This window comes from Adelges cooleyi, unplaced genomic scaffold, assembly GCF_023614345.1.
Source record: "Adelges cooleyi isolate 19-005CV unplaced genomic scaffold, UGA_ACOO_1.1 ACOO_flye_CR_arks_rails_tigmint_CR_PRNA_247, whole genome shotgun sequence".
In the NCBI taxonomy this organism is placed as follows: domain Eukaryota; kingdom Metazoa; phylum Arthropoda; class Insecta; order Hemiptera; family Adelgidae; genus Adelges; species Adelges cooleyi.
Window position 1 is genome coordinate 10,097,849 of NW_026095912.1, and position 19,084 is coordinate 10,116,932.

The 19,084-nt window shown below is 30.6% G+C and overlaps 1 protein-coding gene across 3 annotated transcripts; it reads right to left on the reverse strand.

The window, feature by feature from the left end:
- Positions 1 to 3,833: 3,833 nt before the first annotated feature.
- On the reverse strand, positions 3,834 to 15,234 carry LOC126836804 (putative Polycomb group protein ASXL3). Of its 3 annotated transcripts, none has more exons than XM_050570451.1 (11): positions 14,543 to 15,234; positions 9,110 to 9,213; positions 8,740 to 8,943; positions 8,297 to 8,606; positions 7,981 to 8,137; positions 6,988 to 7,263; positions 6,599 to 6,833; positions 5,674 to 5,978; positions 5,327 to 5,514; positions 5,087 to 5,228; positions 3,834 to 4,612 (listed from the first exon to the last, which is right to left on the reverse strand). In XM_050570451.1, exons 2-11 carry the CDS (start codon positions 9,183 to 9,185, stop codon positions 4,262 to 4,264), a joined length of 2,244 nt encoding a protein of 747 aa, XP_050426408.1. In that variant the 5' UTR covers positions 9,186 to 9,213; positions 14,543 to 15,234; the 3' UTR covers positions 3,834 to 4,261. The 3 variants fall into 3 exon arrangements, with proteins under 3 accessions (XP_050426408.1, XP_050426407.1, XP_050426406.1); XM_050570450.1 differs by having other exon boundaries at positions 5,674 to 5,993; XM_050570449.1 differs by having other exon boundaries at positions 5,674 to 6,029; positions 14,543 to 15,233.
- Between the last annotated feature and the right edge of the window lie 3,850 nt (positions 15,235 to 19,084).

The following is a 19,084-nucleotide window of genomic DNA, read 5'->3' on the forward strand; positions in this document are numbered from 1 at the left end:
ATAAATTGGGTTTCAGTTGAAAATAAAATTACTAAATTGTTGTAAAAAACCAATGTATAGACTTCCTCGGTTGGGCTGAAAAAATTTTTTTTTGCACTCAAATCTTGCTAGGTGTCCAGAACAGTAACACACCGAAGAGGCGCCTGGCAGTCTTGCCTGTTTTTTATCTATTTGTACAACAGTCAACGTTATTAACTATATAAAAATATCTAAAGGTGAAAATATAGGAAAGAGAAAAACGGTAGGTATTACCTATGCCGGCGAGCCTTTGCGACGACGATATCGATCCTATGCGCCCCTGGTACCTCGAGCGTCGACGGTTTAAGGGTACCGTTCCCCTTTTCGGTTGTACGGCAAAAATGCCGCGTCCGTTTCGTTGGCTGCGTCGAAAATGCCGCTTTTGAGATTCCTCGTATACCAGGAACGCATAAGCCGAGTAGCGTTTGCTGGCCGAATCTGCAAAGGCGAACGAGCAATGACAAAAACGGCCATGAGACCCTGGTATAGATTTTACGTCAATCACAATAACAACCACGGAATACATAACATTGTGTATGTTATAATGTATTCTACATAATATTAATATATCTATATCAGGACCGGATTTAGGGGAGGGCTGAGTGGGCTGCAGCCTAGGGGCCCCCATAATTTTATCATATTTAAATTAGGATACAGAAAAAATATTTTATTTATATTTACACATATTTAATTAAATAATATGACATTTAAAAATTTAATTTTTACTAACTAATAATAGATGTATTCGCGTTTATTGACAATGAACGGTGTCTGAGAATCTAGATAAGATAGGTTTTTATGCCGTCCGTGATCGGTGTGCACCATCGATTGTAATAATATTAACATTAGTAAATGTGTTTCTAAATATACACACGTGGGTCTGGAATTATACGTCAAAATGTCGTAGTAAACACAAAGACCTATAAAGAAATCTTTATAGGTCTATATATATGAATGTTTGTTTATTTGTTGTACATATATCCATAACTTGCTATAGGAATAGGGATAGTGCATCAACAGATCAAGCTGAAATTTTCAGGACTTACTTGAGTTGTCCCGAGGAATGTTTTAAGCTCGGGGGCAAAGTTGGAGATTTATCAACAATAGTACTCAGTAGCCTGTTGACAATAAGAATAGATCCCTAAAAATTTCAGATTCCCAACTCAACCCCAAGTACTTCCTCGTGAATTTGTTTTTTTGTATTTTATTAACACGGTACATTTTGATTGTTCATTAAAATAATTTAACTTTAAGATTAAATAAATTGATTGTATAAAAAAATGTATCTTAAAGCTGAAATGTGACTTTGCGCTTGGGGGTTAATCAAATGCAAAAACACAACTCGTCAGGAAGTATATAGGTATACAAGTTGACCTAGGGGTTTCTTATTTGAATAGGTTACTATCGATTAAAAGGGTAATATGTCAAATATTCACTAATATATAATATACGTATATTGTATATATAACTATAGCAAAAATGATTAAAAATGAATTATATTTCAGTTATTAAGCCAATTATTGTGTTTTGTACGCTTAACTAATAATAGGTGTACCTACCACATACATATTATTTTCTCGAAAGCATAATAAATTTAAGCATAACAAAATAAAAATAGAAACTCTCCCAGGTTTCAGTCGTGATCGTTTCAATCTTACTGTTTGGCGTTTAGGATTAATAACAAAAATTAGAAACCCGGATTTGTCCGATTAATTTTAATAATAAATAATCCAGAACTGTTTGCATTTTATACCGGGCAAATAGGGATAAGTAAACGAATTTCATTGTTTTAGTCAATAATAGTGTTTATTGAACTTTAAAAATACAGGATAAATAAAAAAAAAAAAAAAATTATAAAAATAATGTTTGGAAAAATTAAACTTAACGAAAGTAAAGCAAAATATATAAATTACACAACTAATGTATAACTGTTATCACCATATTACACATGATAATAATAAAATTAAAAAAAAAACAAATCGTTTTGTAATAATTTAAGTCTTCGTACATTTTGGAAAAGATTTAACAAAAAAAAAAAATTTTTTCTGCAAATCGTTATCTTTAATATTATTATAATATACAACGTGCTCGCAATAAGTAAATAGGGTTATTTAAGAAAAAAGAAAGTTTTAATTAAGAGTAAGCTTCGAATAGTGGAAATCATGTTTAAACAGAATGGTAAGATTACAAAACTCCACCACCGAAAATAGCTTAGGGAAAAAAAAAAAAATTATTACACAGTTGTTAACACAAATAATAGGATTAATCTTACTTAAAGTAGAGTTTTAGTTTAACAAACAACTTAAGTCTATGAATTGTGTTTATTAATTACGACAGTGATGTTTTTTTTCCAAAGCAGGTACAATAATCATTTAGTTGAATAAATAATTGTATAGAAACATTATCGACGAAAAATTAAGGGACTATTAAGGGCAAATAATAACTAGTGTAAGCAAATTATTAGTGTTAGCCTGCGAAACAAATAATTTAATTTGGGATAAATTTAGCCGACGCAACAACTAATGACGTACTATTTTTGTTTTATAAATATAAACTATTCTACATTTTGGGATTGATCTTTTAAAAAGTTGTACTCGGTTTCACAAGAAAAAACAACGCCCGCGCAGAAACCGAAATGCATTACTCGTGTGTACTCGAAAGAGTAATGATTTTTGTTTCGTACAACTGGTTATCGTCGTAAAACGTTTACAATTTCATAAGAACATTTGATTTATACATACAACATTTTATTGATTTCGTGTAATTGTAATTACTACATTATTTATTCAAAATTGCATTGCATTGTAAAATTTAGACAAGTCGTAGAAAAGTCCGTCCGTGACCTTTGAGTTTGTAAATCTTAACGTATTAAAAAATATCGATTCAAATAATACGATACTTGTGCAAATACCACAAATCGTTTTATAGTTTTTACATATTATACAATTCTACAATGTACAATATATTGTGTAGTATAACATGTAATTATTTATGTATACAGTATAATATATTATTGTAATATATTAATAATATAATATATTATTATATTTATTTTAATCAAACTAAATGTAAGTAAAAGTAATATTTTATTAACAGGGTTTTTTCCATATAAAAATGTAAGACTACTATACTTTGTTTTCAAAACGATTACACATAAAAGATTATTTATTCGAAAAGAGGTATACTGAAAAAGAGTTTTGTTTTAAACACATAAATTGTAAAAGCATTAATATTGTTATCTTAAAATTATTGAATATCGAAAGACGCATTTGCCAAATGCGCGTGAATTTCATTAGTTGTTTAAATAAAATAAAAAAACTTATTACTAAACAATTTGTATTACAATACTTTTAAAATAACCTAAACAATAAAGGTTTCAATATCGAGGTCAACATTATAGTTATACAAGTATGGCGAATTAAAATATAATAGTAACGAGGTAAAAAGTTTTTTTTCGAAACGAAAATAAATCATAACGATTATTAAGTTATGTATATTATTTATCAAATCGCTAATTTCAGAATATCGAAGACAACTCAAATAATTAAGAGCATAACATTAATTGTCTGTTTAAATAATTGAGTATTTAATACCTAGTAATTAAAGTATGAATAAATTAAAAACAACAATTTATAAATTGAAAAATGCTAATGAGATTGTAATGTGATTTAAAAAGTTTTTTTCACATAAAATAGCATTTTTTTTTTTTTTGCTTTTTTTTACATATTTTGTATACAGGTCAAATATTTTGTTAAATTTCTATTAATATTATTGATGTGCGGAAACTTGAAAAATAAATAATAAATAACAGGATAGAAACAAGTGTATATTTTTTATATTATGGAAAGTGAAAAATAAGAGACAAAAAGTAACAATAAAGTAGGGCACATAATATTTGTTAATTAAAATTGAAATTGAATAGCTTAGAGATTTCGTACAATGAGGGTTACTTTACACGAAACAGCACTTATGTCAGTGAACGTTGACCGAAAAAAGAAAAAAAAATTAAAAATTGGTTTCTTTAGATAAAATTGATACTTCAACCGAGTAGCTAGTAGTAATAGACACACACACACACACATATATATATATATATATATATATATATATATATATATATATACATATGTATATCGAATTAAACATAATAAAACACTAAGACTCGTTGACTGATACATATCATACGTAAATGATAATATTATAATTAATTGTGCGTTTGTGAACACATACAACCTGACTCGACCTATCGGATAAGACATGTTACGCAGACATGGGGTGGCCCTATACAATCGTCATGGCAGAACGCTCCACATTTTTTACACTCCACCATGGCGTTGAGGCTACAAGAACAATCGGTTTTTTGTTGCGACGTCGGATAAGTCGATACTTGTATGCCCACACTCGCCGGCCGGCCGCCGTTTATGATATGTGGCATTTTGTTGTTGATCGGCGGCGCGCTGGACGAACGACGTATTCCGGTTATACCTCCCGATCGCTGCACCAGCACGTATTGTCCCATTTGTTTTTCGGTGAGACGCTGGTGCTGCTGCTGTTGGTGTAGTCTCTGGTGTTGTTGAATTTGTTGTTTTTGTTGCTAGAAAAAAAATATATAATAACAACAATTAGTTGTTGAACAAAATTTTGGAATTTGTTTTTAACTTTATAGAAAAAACTGTAATCAATTTATTTTAACTTTTTAAGTTTATCAACTCGACTATTCCGAAATTGAAATGTTAATGCTAATTTACTATAATGATTGTTTAAAGGCCGTTATGCGTAAAGTACATTTTTAATAGTTTTCAGAAGACCAAAAAAAAAAATGCTTTAATTTAATAGATTAAATATTAACAGGTAGGGAAAACTCAACATATGAAGAATAATATTATCTCTAATAATTAAAAAAGACGGAATATTTTTCCATACTGGTACTATTTAATTTAATTTGGCATATGTAAATCATTAGCTTTTTGCCGTCTGAACATTTGTCTGCCGTTTGTGACAATCATTTGCGTACAAATACTTTTGTTTCGACTACATATAAGATTACAATAGTATTTGGTCAACTTACACCCGATGCGTACGACGGTAAAACCGACATGGTAACTGGAATGCCGCGAGACGATGCAAACACGTGTTTAACAACTACGGGTTGTGGAACGTTAGGCACATTCATACTGCGTATGGATTTCGTAGGAGGTAAGTTTCGCATGCTAAAATCAAAAAGTATGTTTATCATCGATTTGGCAATTATTTTTTTTATTAAGCCGTTTATTTATTTTTTTTCATATTGTCCTTATCGGTAGCTTACAAAGTTTGCTTTCCCACGAGCATCGACGGAGGCGGTTTCAATTGGCACCTTAATTGATTACGGTTCGGACTGTTTTGTATGACAGCTTGACATATTTGGTAACTTCTTTCTAAATTAACAGCACCCGGCGGTTGTTTCGATGTTGCCGTTCTATTAGATCTGGATGTCCCGTTATTGTTTGAGCTTACCTAGAGGTAAGGTTGTTAAAAGGATACATTATTATTGTTGTTAATTTTTTTTTTTTTATTTATGTTAAAATTATGTTTAATTGTGGCTATACAAATAAACACACACACACACACACACACACTTGATGACACTGACTGACCACCAAATAAATCTCTTACCAATATTTGAGGTTTAGACGAAGAAACCATTGCGTTAATTTTGTTTCCACTAGTCGTAGTGACTGTGTGTGAAACTGGACTCACGAATGACAGCTTGTTCAGCACGCTAGGACTCGTGGTTATTTTCAGCAATGAAGTGGTGGACAAGCTGGCAGAAGAAAGAATCGACGTTTTTGATAATGGCGGCGAACAGTGAGCGGCAACGACTTGATCAGGTTCATCAATTGTAAGTAGCGAATTAATCGTTGGCTCCACGATGATTTCAGAATGTTTGCTAATTAACTCTTCTTTTTTTAGTTTAGCAGCTGTTGACAGAGCGGCTGAATTCACATTTTCAATTTTTTGGGTTAAAGTAACTTGATAAAAAAAAAAAGGGGAAAAGACATTAATATAATGATTTTTAATCTTTATTATCGTTGTTATTTGCTGTGAGTGATTTAGAAATTATTAGTACAGTTAGTTAGTTATTTAATTACGGGTCGTATATTTATATTATTATTATTGTTATTAATTTTTATGTTAATTATATTATGCTTAAAGACTACTTCTGGGTTTCACAGATTAGCTGATATGATTTGGAATAATGTACGTATAACACGTATACTAGTTTTGTTAGGAATAATACGTATCTGTTGTAGTAATTGAAAATAAAATTAGAGAAATACAGAAGGAAAAATTATTTTGTTTGAATTTTTTAAAGACTCGGCCCAACTACCTATATAATATGTATTAGTTATGTCATCTTATGTTATGTTAAGTTATAAACATGTCTTTATTACTTTTTAAATTTTCAAAATTACCGAGTCTCTAATCATAAAAATTTAGATTTATTTTCTATTATTATTATATTCTATTATTATTATTATTATATATTAATTTTAGGTTAGTTTTGGGATAGCTGTATTTACAATGAGAAATAACATACCTTCCAATTCCAATTGTATTTCGCTGGCTTCCATTTCTCTGTCATTTGACGCCGAAACACAATCATAATCGGGAATAGTTGCTTCCAATTGATTACTAATTTCGGTAATTGGCCAATTTTCCACTGAGCACTTATCATCCAACATGTCGTTGTTACTCATAACAACTTCGTCTTCTGTGATGTCTATTACTTCGGCCGGGGACGTCTCCTCCTCGACCACCTCCATGTCGTCAGCCTGGTAAGTAGTGTAAATCATATAAGTTTACAAATTAAATATAAATTATAAATTAACTATATAAATATAATAAACTATAAATTATAAATTATCTATACAAATATATAATAAACTATAAATTATAAAATAATACAAGTTTAAGTATAAAAATTACATTTTCCATGGTGACTTCTTCGACGAGTTCTTCTTCGGCAACACAGTCCGTCGTGGAATCCACAGAATCCCAAATCGTCTCGAACAGAGCACTGCTGTTTTTACTATCGTCCGACGATATGCACGGTGCAACGCTAATTGTCGAAGTCGGAGACTGTACAGGCGGACTACTGACCATCTTTCTTTTAGTCGCTTTTGGGCTGGTCATCAAATTTGAAGGAGGTGTGTTAAAATTTGCGAGTTTATTTTCACCCCATATCGGCTCAAAGTTTTTTAACTGAAAAAAAAAATGTAAACAGTTTTTAAGACGTTAAAAATGTATATTAAAAAAAAAAATTTGTTTGTTTATAAATATTGTAAAGGGTCCAAATAGATATTATACTAAAGGTCCAAACAGATATTATACTAAGGGTCCAGATGAATATATCAAGGGTCCAATAGACTATACAGTTTGTCATCTTTTTTTTTTTAAGGGTTTATCTGTGTTAATTTTAACAGTACAGTCAGATTTTGCTACTCTTACCTGTTACGTGAAGTTAACAACGTTGTGTTAAAATTAGAAGATAATTGTTAACGGGGGGCCACTGCGCAATAACTATATTGCTAGATGGTTATATCCTTTCTCTTTTTTGTTTGTGAACGAGTGACATTTTTTTTAAACTATAAAATTTACTAATACTTTGAAAACGTACATTAATGTTAAATGTAAAAATAAAAACAAAATACAGTGATACGTTACGCAGCTTACTAAATAAAATTATACTATTCTATATATTAACTACCACCAAACTAGCACTAACTCTGATTCACACATTTGTGTGTTTTTTTTCCATTCACTCATGAGTGACAAAATCTGAATTCAATACTATTGAAAATTCACAAAGGTGAACCAATTACACATAGATAGAAATACTAAAATTTGAATTAATAGAAATTTACAAAAAAATTGTCCAAGCTTACGGGTTTTCACAAAAGCATTTATACCGTTACTCACCTTCCACGGATCTAATTTGCTTTTTTCACGATCAATGTCCATTTTCATTTTTTGCTGATTCTCGGGAGTGAACTCACCCTCGGCCAGTCTCTCCGTCCATTCGAGACAGGCTTGGGCGAAAAACTCATTATTCAAAACTGATGCATTCAAAAAGGGTCTAAAAAAATAAATAAATAATAAAACCATAAGCACACATACGATTGAAATTTGAAATTCGGTCGGTGAAAATCAAATGTAATGAGCATAAAAAAAAAAAAAAAAATTGTCACAAAATGAAATCAAATTTGTCGACAACAACAATAACAATTGTACAAACCTGAAATCAGATTGTGCCTCGGCGATATTTTCTCGATCAACGTGTGGTAACAACTGGACAAGTTTGTGTTGATAGAGACGCGGCAGCATGGAAAACGTTTGTTTATTTAGCAGAGATCTCAAATTGATTTGCGCGAGTACGGAATCCGGTGTTTCCAAATCGACGCAACCTTCGACTTTGGCTTGTTCTAATTGGGCGGCGGCCGACAGTTTTTTTGAGCCAGGACGTTTACGCGGTTTCACCAAACTAAATCCCGGAATGGAAGATAACACTTCCAACATGGTCGGAACTCTAGATTCTCCTTCGTCGGCTACAAAAAAAAAAAAAAAATTAAATTAATGAAATAAAATATAATTTCCCCATATAAACAACCTAACAAAGATGATAAAAAATGAATTCATATTATATTGAAATATCATAAAGAAAGAAAAAAAATGTAATACCACTAGTTTGACTAGGAGGAATAATTATCCTCGGCAGCGGCGCTACATTTCCGGCAGCGATGGTAGTGTTTTTACGTCGGCGTTTCGCTTGTTGCCGCAATGCGTGCTTTGCGACTTTTTTTGCGTTTGCATTTTTGGCAGCGCCTCTCGTTACTTTCGAAATGCTCCAAACATTATCATTCTTTTGTTTGCGATCACCGCTCTCTATTTTTGAATAACATAATGCACAATATAGATAAAAGGTAATAGAGTTTTGTGTGATATTTTTTTTTTATAACAATTATTATATATATTAATTTAATTACACAATAGATACAAAATATTAGTAGACATATTTTATATCAATTTTAAAAGTTGACAAATCAATTACCTTTGACTTTTTGTAGTTTGACTGTAGTTAGTGCGGTGTTTGAAACACCAACGGCAGATTTTTTCTTTTCGTCCATATTATTGTTAATTCATTTTATTATATACCTGTAAAACAATAGCAAAATGGTAAATGTTTATGCCCAAAGATTAACGCTCTATTAGATAGCTCTGACTTTTACACAACCCTACAATTATTATTTTAGCGACACCGCCATAGAACTTTTAAAAATACACAGCAAGGACTATTGCAATAAAAAAAAAATCAGCTCAAAAATAAACGACGAATGACAATCGCAGTGGATCGTATCGAGTGACACAAACTTGAGAGAAATAAAAAAATGGAAAAACCAGTAACTAACATAAACAGAAGAGAGGACGCGATTCTTACCCGTCTAAGAATTGTACACAATCGGTATACCTACAACCACCTAATGCAAAGAAAATCTACCCCAATCTTATACAACCAGTAGCACAGCGAACTCCGCTCTAAACATATTATTCTAGAATGTCGCAAATGCAACCAAAAAAAGCAATGAACCCAAATAGTTTACAAGCAGCCCCCGGAAACCAACCTTACAATATACAATCATAATATCATCAAATGCATTATCTAACGTAACTTGAAGACAAAATTTAAATTATGACTTGTCTATTTTTTTTTTTTAGTTTATTCTATTTTACTATAAGCTATTCTCAATATAACCAAAGTGTAAAAACCTATTGGCCAATGACCTCACACCCCAGTAGTCAAAGCATTTTATTACAATAAAAAAAAAATATATACATTTCAACTGTATTTATGTAAGTCTTTGAGGTTCCATCCAGATATCACTGGAGAAAAGATATAAAAAAAGGTAAGCGACTAATTGTAAATTTTACAAAGGAGCTAAATAAACCATTTTTATTATTATTATTATTATTTTTTTTATTGAAGCCATTAAAAATATTTTATTACATTATTTGCATTGTGGAAACTAAAAAAAATTGTTTTCAAGCAAAGCTTTTTCCTAAATACATTTTTACACAATCAGATTTCTATAGTAACTTGCGAAAAACCATTTTATGGTGTAACATTTTTTTGCCTTTAATTCTAACAATGTCTTGTATGCGATTTACATTTTGATATCAATTTTTTGATTTTGTGTTTTGAACGTGTCAAACGCATTGTTACATATTTTAAAGCAATTATTATTGGCAAAACAAATTCAAGGAAATTCAAGTACAATTCTAAATCAAAGGGACACTAAGCAATGCAAATATGTCAAGCGCTTTGTTGTCAATTGAGTTTTTTCCATACAAGTACAGCTCGAATGCGGCCCATAGTGGTCCACACACGACGTCTAATACAAAATGTAAATGATAACGAGAGGTCGGGATAATGTTCTCTTAAAATAGCCAAAATAACATTCTCTAATATTATCTTGAAAAGTTGAAAACATTCTTTAAAAATTGTAGTAAAATATGCAAAACAAATAAAATAAAATGTTTAGACACCTCAGAGGTATTACAACTGATGTTTAAAGGTTACTCAATATGATAAAATTTAATAATTTAATAAAATAATTTTTTTCATTTACTTGCCAAAAAGTTGAAAATTTTACAAAATAATAATCAAATATATTATAATTATATGTAATAAAATATAATGTCAATTAATACAATTACTGTATATTTTATTTTATTGAATTACATTAATGACGTTGTTTAATTGAGAAAGTTCTCCTTTTGGAAAACAGTTAACAACTATACACTCGATACACAAACGATTGGAAATATTTTTTAAGTGTTTTCCCAATTTCTAGAGTACTCGACTTGTGAGACGTCGTTATCGTTATTGCGTTTGTATTTTCGTCAATAATAACAACAGATATATTCTCTAAAATTCATCATTATACACGAAATATTCTTTTATCTTGAATTATTAAAGTATGCAGAAAAAAAAAAAAATGTTGCCATCGATTTGAACGTTTCACAAATCGTATAATTTCAAACCCCGCCTGGCTGCATAGAATCAAAAGAGAAAAAAAAAAATATGCCGAAGAATAATATTCCGACCACAAATGATAACCAATGTTTGTGGCAAGGATCTAAGGATTTATTAGGTTTGCAATCAATCGATATTTGAAAATCATCAAATACCAATAAAAGACACGCTTGAAGCTCTGTCGATGCAACTACATTAAAATATATAGAATAAATTTTGTTCTTGCACGATTGTATGTTATATTTTGTACGTATAAGGTATTCTGAACAAATACTTTTAAATAACATTACAAGACGATCACTAGTCTGAAGTGCAATGTTGTGTTTTGAGATCCATATGCGTTCTTATTGTTTTTTTTTAGTAATTTCAACATTAGTATACCAGGGGTTTGAGCAATTTTTATTAACTGAATTAAACATTACAATCAAGTTTTGAATGTACATTCATTTTTGTTTTACACAACCAAGACGCAAATTTTACATTTTTTTTTTTCACCCGCTACTGTTTAAAAACTATGGCACATCATAATATCGACACGGCAAAAGGGTCTAAGCGACATATTTTATAGTTTTCAGGATAGCCACTAAACGTGATTTTACTATTTTTTTTTCTAACTAATACAATAAGCCTTGTCGCTTAAACCCAAAGTGCCGCTTAGACCCTTTTGTCTTGTCACCATCAAAGTTATGGTGAAACTGTTATATGAAACGTCCCGTGAAAATAATAAAAATACATTCAAAAAGTAAAAACATTTAAATTGCAGGAGCTCGCACTAGTCTTTGCTTTAATTACAATTGTCACTATTTAAATACCTTCCTTGAACTTATCGACAATTTACAATTTCAATATGACTCTTGTTTGAACCTGCTAAAAACTTAGGGAAAAGTCCTAATCAAAATCAAAGTGACGGTATTTATAATAATTTTTCTTTTTCTGAATTTGAAATAACATTCCCCCAATGATTTTCTGAGAATTCCTACAACAATAATTATCATCTTAACAGTTTCAACCGCGATATTAAATGTCAATGGTTTTTTTTGATTTGAATTTATTTAATGTTTTTTTTTTTTTTATTGAAATAAAACTTATTGTTGAAAGTAATTATCGAGCCAAGGGATCTTCTCCTTTGAAAAACCGAATTGAAGCCATAGGATTTTAGGTTTTTCTTTTTTAAGTTACCGAACAACATTTTTAGAATAATAAAAATATTACTGGCTCCTATTATCATTATTATTATTATTTTTGTATTTAAACTATGTTTGTCAAACTTTTGTAAAACAGCAACACTGCACATCAAAGCTAATTAATAACATGTTATTTTATTTTTGATAATACCAATAAAACGTGTAAAATTATGTTATTGTATTAAAAAAAATTGTTTAGAAACCATTAGGAATTAATAACAAAATTACCATTTTTATAGTAACATTTTTTAAATATTTATTACTAGGTATATATGTTAGGTAATAAGTTTACACATAAAAAGTCATCACTACAGTTGAACAATAAAAGAAAAAATTGATTATAAAATTGTATGTATTTATGTATTAATATATAAAATATTTACTGAAAATTTCAATTGGTTACAACAGATATTGTCAAACTCTGTGTTATATGTGACCACAATTTCTCAAAAACTTATCGGTCAATTGAATTCAGACTTAATAAGCGTTATTACACATATTATGTTATTATACAACCTAATTTGAAATACCTACACCTAGCGTAGGATGGCTGCGTATAAACCATTAATGATTTAAACACAGTTTATGCATAAAAAAAAGCCCGTATTTACATTCAATATCGCCCGTTTTAATAACCAACGCATATACATAAAGTTATTCAACTTTGAAACATTGGTTTTCCGTAATGAATCCTGCACAACCCTACTACATGGGTACACGTCGTATAATTCAAACTAGCTGCTGTGATTTTGTGAAGAAATTTCAAATACAATAATTGTTGATAATACATTCTTTATTATACAATCTATGTTTCAACAAATAAATTGTATTTTAAACTAACAAAAACAAAAATACACCATTAGAAGGTACTACATGCATAATAAATTATGGCTCTGTCCACCCACATAAATTCCCACTTTGGGTTTCATAAAACACATAATCAACTCGATCTTGGATCTTGAAGAGAAAGGTAAATTTAATAGGTTTTTTCCTGTTTTTATGGGGTTACTCGACCTTAGGATAAACTTACCTACGCACGATCAAAATGGGTATTAAAATTATTATTACACAAGGTGATATCCGAGATACACTAATTTTCTCATGGAATAATTTTGTAATTTTATAGTTTTTCTTTTTGGGGACATATCTATTACTTTAATTAGGTATATATCACTGAAAGGTTGAATAAAGTATTATCCTTATCTGTGCGCATTACTCAACTGCACTGCCCCCCCTCCAGTCATAATTTTTAAACTCAAATAACTTAAAAATAACTTTATAAGTTTATTAAGTTAAATAACTTAATAAAATTAATTATCCTAAACTGGTTATCGACCAGTCGAAATGATCAGCCGATTATTCTTAATTTAACCTAATTTAATTTATAAAAGTTTCAAAAGTCGATAAAGTTCTGGAAAACAGTAAAAATACGGAAATATTCAGTTAGAGTTAAAGTCAGCGTAAAATATATATTTAATTGTACCTATATCATTTTGTAACGTATTTTTAAATAGCATATAAACAAAAATGGCTTGAAAAAGAAAAATTACAAAATTAATTCAAGAACAAAATGAGCGTCTTATCTATTATCTAATAATTTATATTGTTTTAACATTATATTTTAAACTTGCATATTATTACATAGGCATACATACTTATCTATTCATTAGTATGACCTAATTGTGTATAGTTTTAATGTATCACCGTCTAATCCCGCATTCAATTTAACAGTACAAAAGTTTTAAGGTTTTTTTTTTTTTTAACAATAACGGTTAAATTAATAGATACCATAAGTATCGATTTTACCTATTAATTAACCTTTATGTAATCCCGGAATTGTGATTACAGTGATATTAGTAGCATTCGTCTCATCATTATATTTTCAATGGTAAATTAAACAATTACACTAATAGTGTGCGGTTGCGTCTGTTTCGAACATTGGTTTTTTTTTTTTTTACCACAATTACCACGTCGTTCTAATCGTATAGCGATTTCTAGTCGTAATCGTAATTTCTAACAATGGCAAATAGCAGAAGGTCCAAAGATATCGTTAATTAAATTTACAACAAAGTCATCGTAAGTCGCGTTTGGACGCGTCTGGCCAATACAACTCTTCGCTATATAGCGGCAATCTTAAACGTCGTGGATATAATAATACGAGGAAAAACCTTAATGACGCAGGCCAAAACGTCAACCAAAATTTAAACACCAAAATTTATACCACTCACGTTCGTACGTAAGGGTAAATATTGTATTCGTCACTTACGGTTAACGTATCGACTGCGGCGGTCACAGCTGTCGTATCGTCCGTTGGCGTCGATCGAGGTGCGGACGATGGGCATCACATCCGCGGCGGTCTGCGGGCGCGCGAACCTGCCGAAATCCAAAATTGTCGACCATAAGTGGTGTGCGGGGGCAATATTTGCGAGCGAGCGGCGTTTTCACGGTAAGGCCGCGGTCATGTCCAATATGGGGTTGGCGCGGCGGCCGAGCCCCGAGAGCGCAAAATGACCGGATCGTTAACGGCGCGCGCGATCGCCGTCAACGCGCAACAAGACCGTACAACGACGTACAACAATGTACAGGAAAAACGCTTGACCGCTTTTACGGCGAGCGACGACAAACGCGGTGGCGCGGCGAACACGCAATACGATGTGCACTCTCCGGATCAGCACAACGGCGGCGGCGGTACACGGTCCCGACGACGGCGGATACGTTAACGCGACGAGCGCTCGATCGCAGATAGGACGGCACGAAATCCGAGCGCATACGTTTATGACACACAACAACAACAAAAACACACACACACACACACGCAACACCGACGGAGGCAGAGTTATCAGCAGACAGTTATAGTGGAGCTGTAGAGTAGGTACAATAATATTGTTTCGTCGACTGCGGCGTTCCGCGTTTGCAAAGCTGCTGCTGCTGTTGGCTAGGCGCTGCTGTCTGCTGCGGGTCGTCGAGCCAATCATCTGTTGTGGCACACACGGTCGTTATATAGATGTATATACACCGTTTGTATTGTCTGTGTGTGTGTGTGTGCGTGTGTGTATAATACAATATTAAACATTGCGGCGGCGGCGGCTGCTGCTGCTGCTGGTAGGTATTCGATTTCGACGGTCGTAGCGCCGTGACGTTACGTTGCGCACCGTCGTACGCGCAACAGCCGACGACGGTGTGCGCAATAATATTATCATAACGATGCGAGATCATTTCTTAATTTTTTTTTTTTTTTTTTACTTGCCCGGTTTTTTGTATTATGTATCATGTATCATTGTATAATATAATACTTACGGTATAGAGTGTAATGATATACTATTATATATTATTATTATCTAATGTACGTAGTGTATACAGTGTCATCCGAACGGTGTAATAGTAGTAGGAACAGACCGATATTCAAATAAAAGAATTTGATATTCTTATAAACATAATATATACATATAAAATTATAACAATAATACATAATACATATTATACGGTGTACGATATGCCTACTTGTTAATATAATAATATGTCAACTGCGACATTGAAACTTATCGTCACTCGAAATAAAATTCTTCACAAATAACATGGGCATTGTACAAGGTGGGGAGCTAATAATAATATAATCGTTACTCCATTTTGAAAGGTCAAAAAAATGAGAAGAGATTATTTGTTTAACTAAAATAAAAGTACTTAACAACTTAAGTGTCTTGTCGATAAAAGCCCAGTAAATTATTATTTGCGTGGTACCGATTTAGTTATCAAATTACAATATTTTATCAAATATAAAACATGTATATTGTATTTTCAATAGTGAAATGTTTACTAATAAGTAATATCATTTGTTTAACATAGACAGGAGCTCGGTTCAGTTTTTTTTTTTTTAAAAAGGTAGAGGCAAATCCGAACGCACCGATTTAGTAATTTTTTTTTCAACGCGTTTTCAACTTTACCGAAAATTCGATTACAAACAATAATTTAATGACCATAAAATACCTAATCAATTATTTTCGACTGTCCTATAAGACACATCCGTGCAACACGACCGCAATAGTTGTAGATATGTATGCAATATTGTGTTTTTTTTTTACTTTATTTACGTACATTTTGTGATTATATATATTATAAGTATACAACGTGCATTAGTCTGTGAATATAACTACTATAATTACTATCTATATATATATATATTTACATATTATGCGTCGGTTATTTATTAAAATATAATGAACTATAATCTAATTCGGGTATCTCGAATCCCATTAAACCTAGGTAAATTGTAATGTAAATGTGCACGGTAAATACGTACCTATATAAATTCGATTCTATGGGTCGCTGTGTAGATTTGAAAAGGTAAAGGGTTACCCTAAAAATAGGGTTCTGGTTGGCAAAACGAGTTATACAACACGTTTTATCGTAAACGCACTATTATAATAATATAGTTAACTACATAACAGTATAATATGGTCGTTTATTAAAAAAAAAAAACTCGCACACACGCCTTTAACCTTAGTGTTTGCCTTTAGCATGACAAATTTTTCTATTACTTATTTCACACACCCAAGTTTATTTAATATTTCAGTGTTCTTAAGTTCTTTAAACATTTAAACTAGCTACTCGATAGACGTATTATTGTGTAGTAAGTATAATAACGCTGTGGGGCGTTTTAGTCCGGACTCCGGGGACATTGTGTCCCGTTGTTACTCGTGGTTTGCTGGAGGTAAACAGTACAACCGATTCGCGGTTATACCGCGGTAACAGCGTAAACCGCAATAGTGTTATCACCCGTTACGACTGTTATCACGGTAAGCAATACAAAACAAATGACATTAATATTAACAACAGAGTGATAAATTTATCGTTTTATTTAAGTATAAGAATATTCATGTTTCACCACGACAGCGATGAAAATCATTGACGTTAGACGTGATAATATTGTTATTGTCTATTATGTTTAACATATTTTCAATGTGTCTCGAGGTTAAAACCCTGCTTTTACTAGTTAAAAACGAATAAGCAAGCGGGCCAAGCACAATCGCAGACTATACGAAAATAATACAATATACACATACTGTATTTGAATGATATTGTAGTCTGGTCTGTGGTACACAATAGGTACCGAGGAACCTAGCTAGGTATTTAGAAAAACATTAAACTACTTATTGAAATTTGAAATTATCAGACAACCGGTGTAACGTTAAATTTGTTTTTTTTTGTAAATGACTAAAGGACATGAGATCATTTGAATTAAAAATAATAATTACACGAATGTAGCAAACCAAGACATTAACACGAAGTGATATATTTAACTTTACTATAAAAAAGTAGTAGTTGTAGTAGTATTTTTTTTTTTTTTATAGGTATATTTCATTCATACTTTGTCATTTTTTTTTTTTTTTTATTCACTTACTGAATTCAGAAATCTATACGAAATATTTTTCATTCTTCTATTTATCTAAATTGAGATTTAGATGTAATTAAGATTTATCTAAATACAAATTATACAAGTACCAAAATAGATTTATGAGCAAACTTACACGACCTTTTGTGTGATTCAACTATACACGGGTATTAAACCAAAATATTGTTTGTTGCAAAACTTTCGCGTCGCTGTGAAAGAATTGAAATTGTGGGAATTTTATGATACATCATATTATATATAAATAAAGCAACCAGTATACTGAAAAATGTAATATCTATTTTATCCGTAATAAATTATTAAATTTTACTACAACTAATACCTAATAATTTCAATAATAATATAATAATAATAATAATAAAACAATTATAAAATTTGTTGATATAAATAATATACATTGTTGAAACCTAATGTATAGCGTACAAAATAATTACACATTATTGTTGTTAATCTAAAAGGATAAGGTAGTTTAGCTTGCTAAACGTTTAAGCGTGTAAACTATGATTGAGAATGTAGTAATAACTATATTTATAATTTATGTGTAAATATTATTACCATTAAGTTATATCACAATACGTAGGAGTAACTTAAATTTAAGAAAAAAAAAAAATATGAAATATATTAACAACAAATTAAACTGCGGGTATGCGTAATTACAACTAGAAGAAATAAATTACTATAACATTTCAAGTGCCCGATAAAAAATCTCTGTAAAAAAAAAATTACCCATCAAACAATTATTATTATTTGAGCACAAACTCCGTAACCTTTAACATATATTATGTTGTATAAAAAAAAAAAAAAACACAATACTAATAAAATAAAATACTAAAAATTTGTTAAAATGACATTTGAAATAATTTTTTAGATCTACTTATTTAAAATTTGTCCGAGAAGAAAACCATTATTTCTAATAGGCGAATAAAATAATATTATTTAATCAATTTTGGATACAATAAAATATATTAACAATAAATAAATAATTTGTCGTATCTAGTATATACACAATTTGTTATTTAAAGAGGGCAAGCCATTTAAATATAAATTTACAATTAAGCCCATTAAAAAAATGTCTTGTAATAATAATAATAATAATAATACTGATCAATTGCAGTTAATATTAATATTCCTGAATTTTGGGTGTGTTTCTTTCTTTCTTTGGGTTGCAAAAAATTAAAAAAACATCCTTTGGTTTTGCTCACAAATATTATATATATATAAATACTTATATATGTATACACTGTTTATACATACAGTATATATTTAAAGATAATATTATATTACTCTTATTGTTATTGCAATAAACTTTTCAATTTATTTTTATTTTTTAAACACTATCTATCGAGCTGGAATAAATAATGAAATACCAGTAGATGATTATCAACGATGCAAATATTAAAA

What these genes read in the sequence shown, in the direction of transcription:
- LOC126836804 (XM_050570449.1), bottom strand. Translation starts at nt 9,185, where the DNA reads ATGGACGAAAAGAAAAAATCTGCCGTTGGTGTTTCAAACACCGCACTA. An exon ending in GCAAATTAGATCCGTGGAAG is followed by an intron (nt 7,264 to 7,980) that starts GTGAGTAACGGT and finishes TTTTTTTTTCAG; the next exon opens with TTAAAAAACTTTGAGCCGAT. An exon ending in CTCGTGGGAAAGCAAACTTT is followed by an intron (nt 5,229 to 5,326) that starts GTAAGCTACCGA and finishes TTTTGATTTTAG; the next exon opens with CATGCGAAACTTACCTCCTA.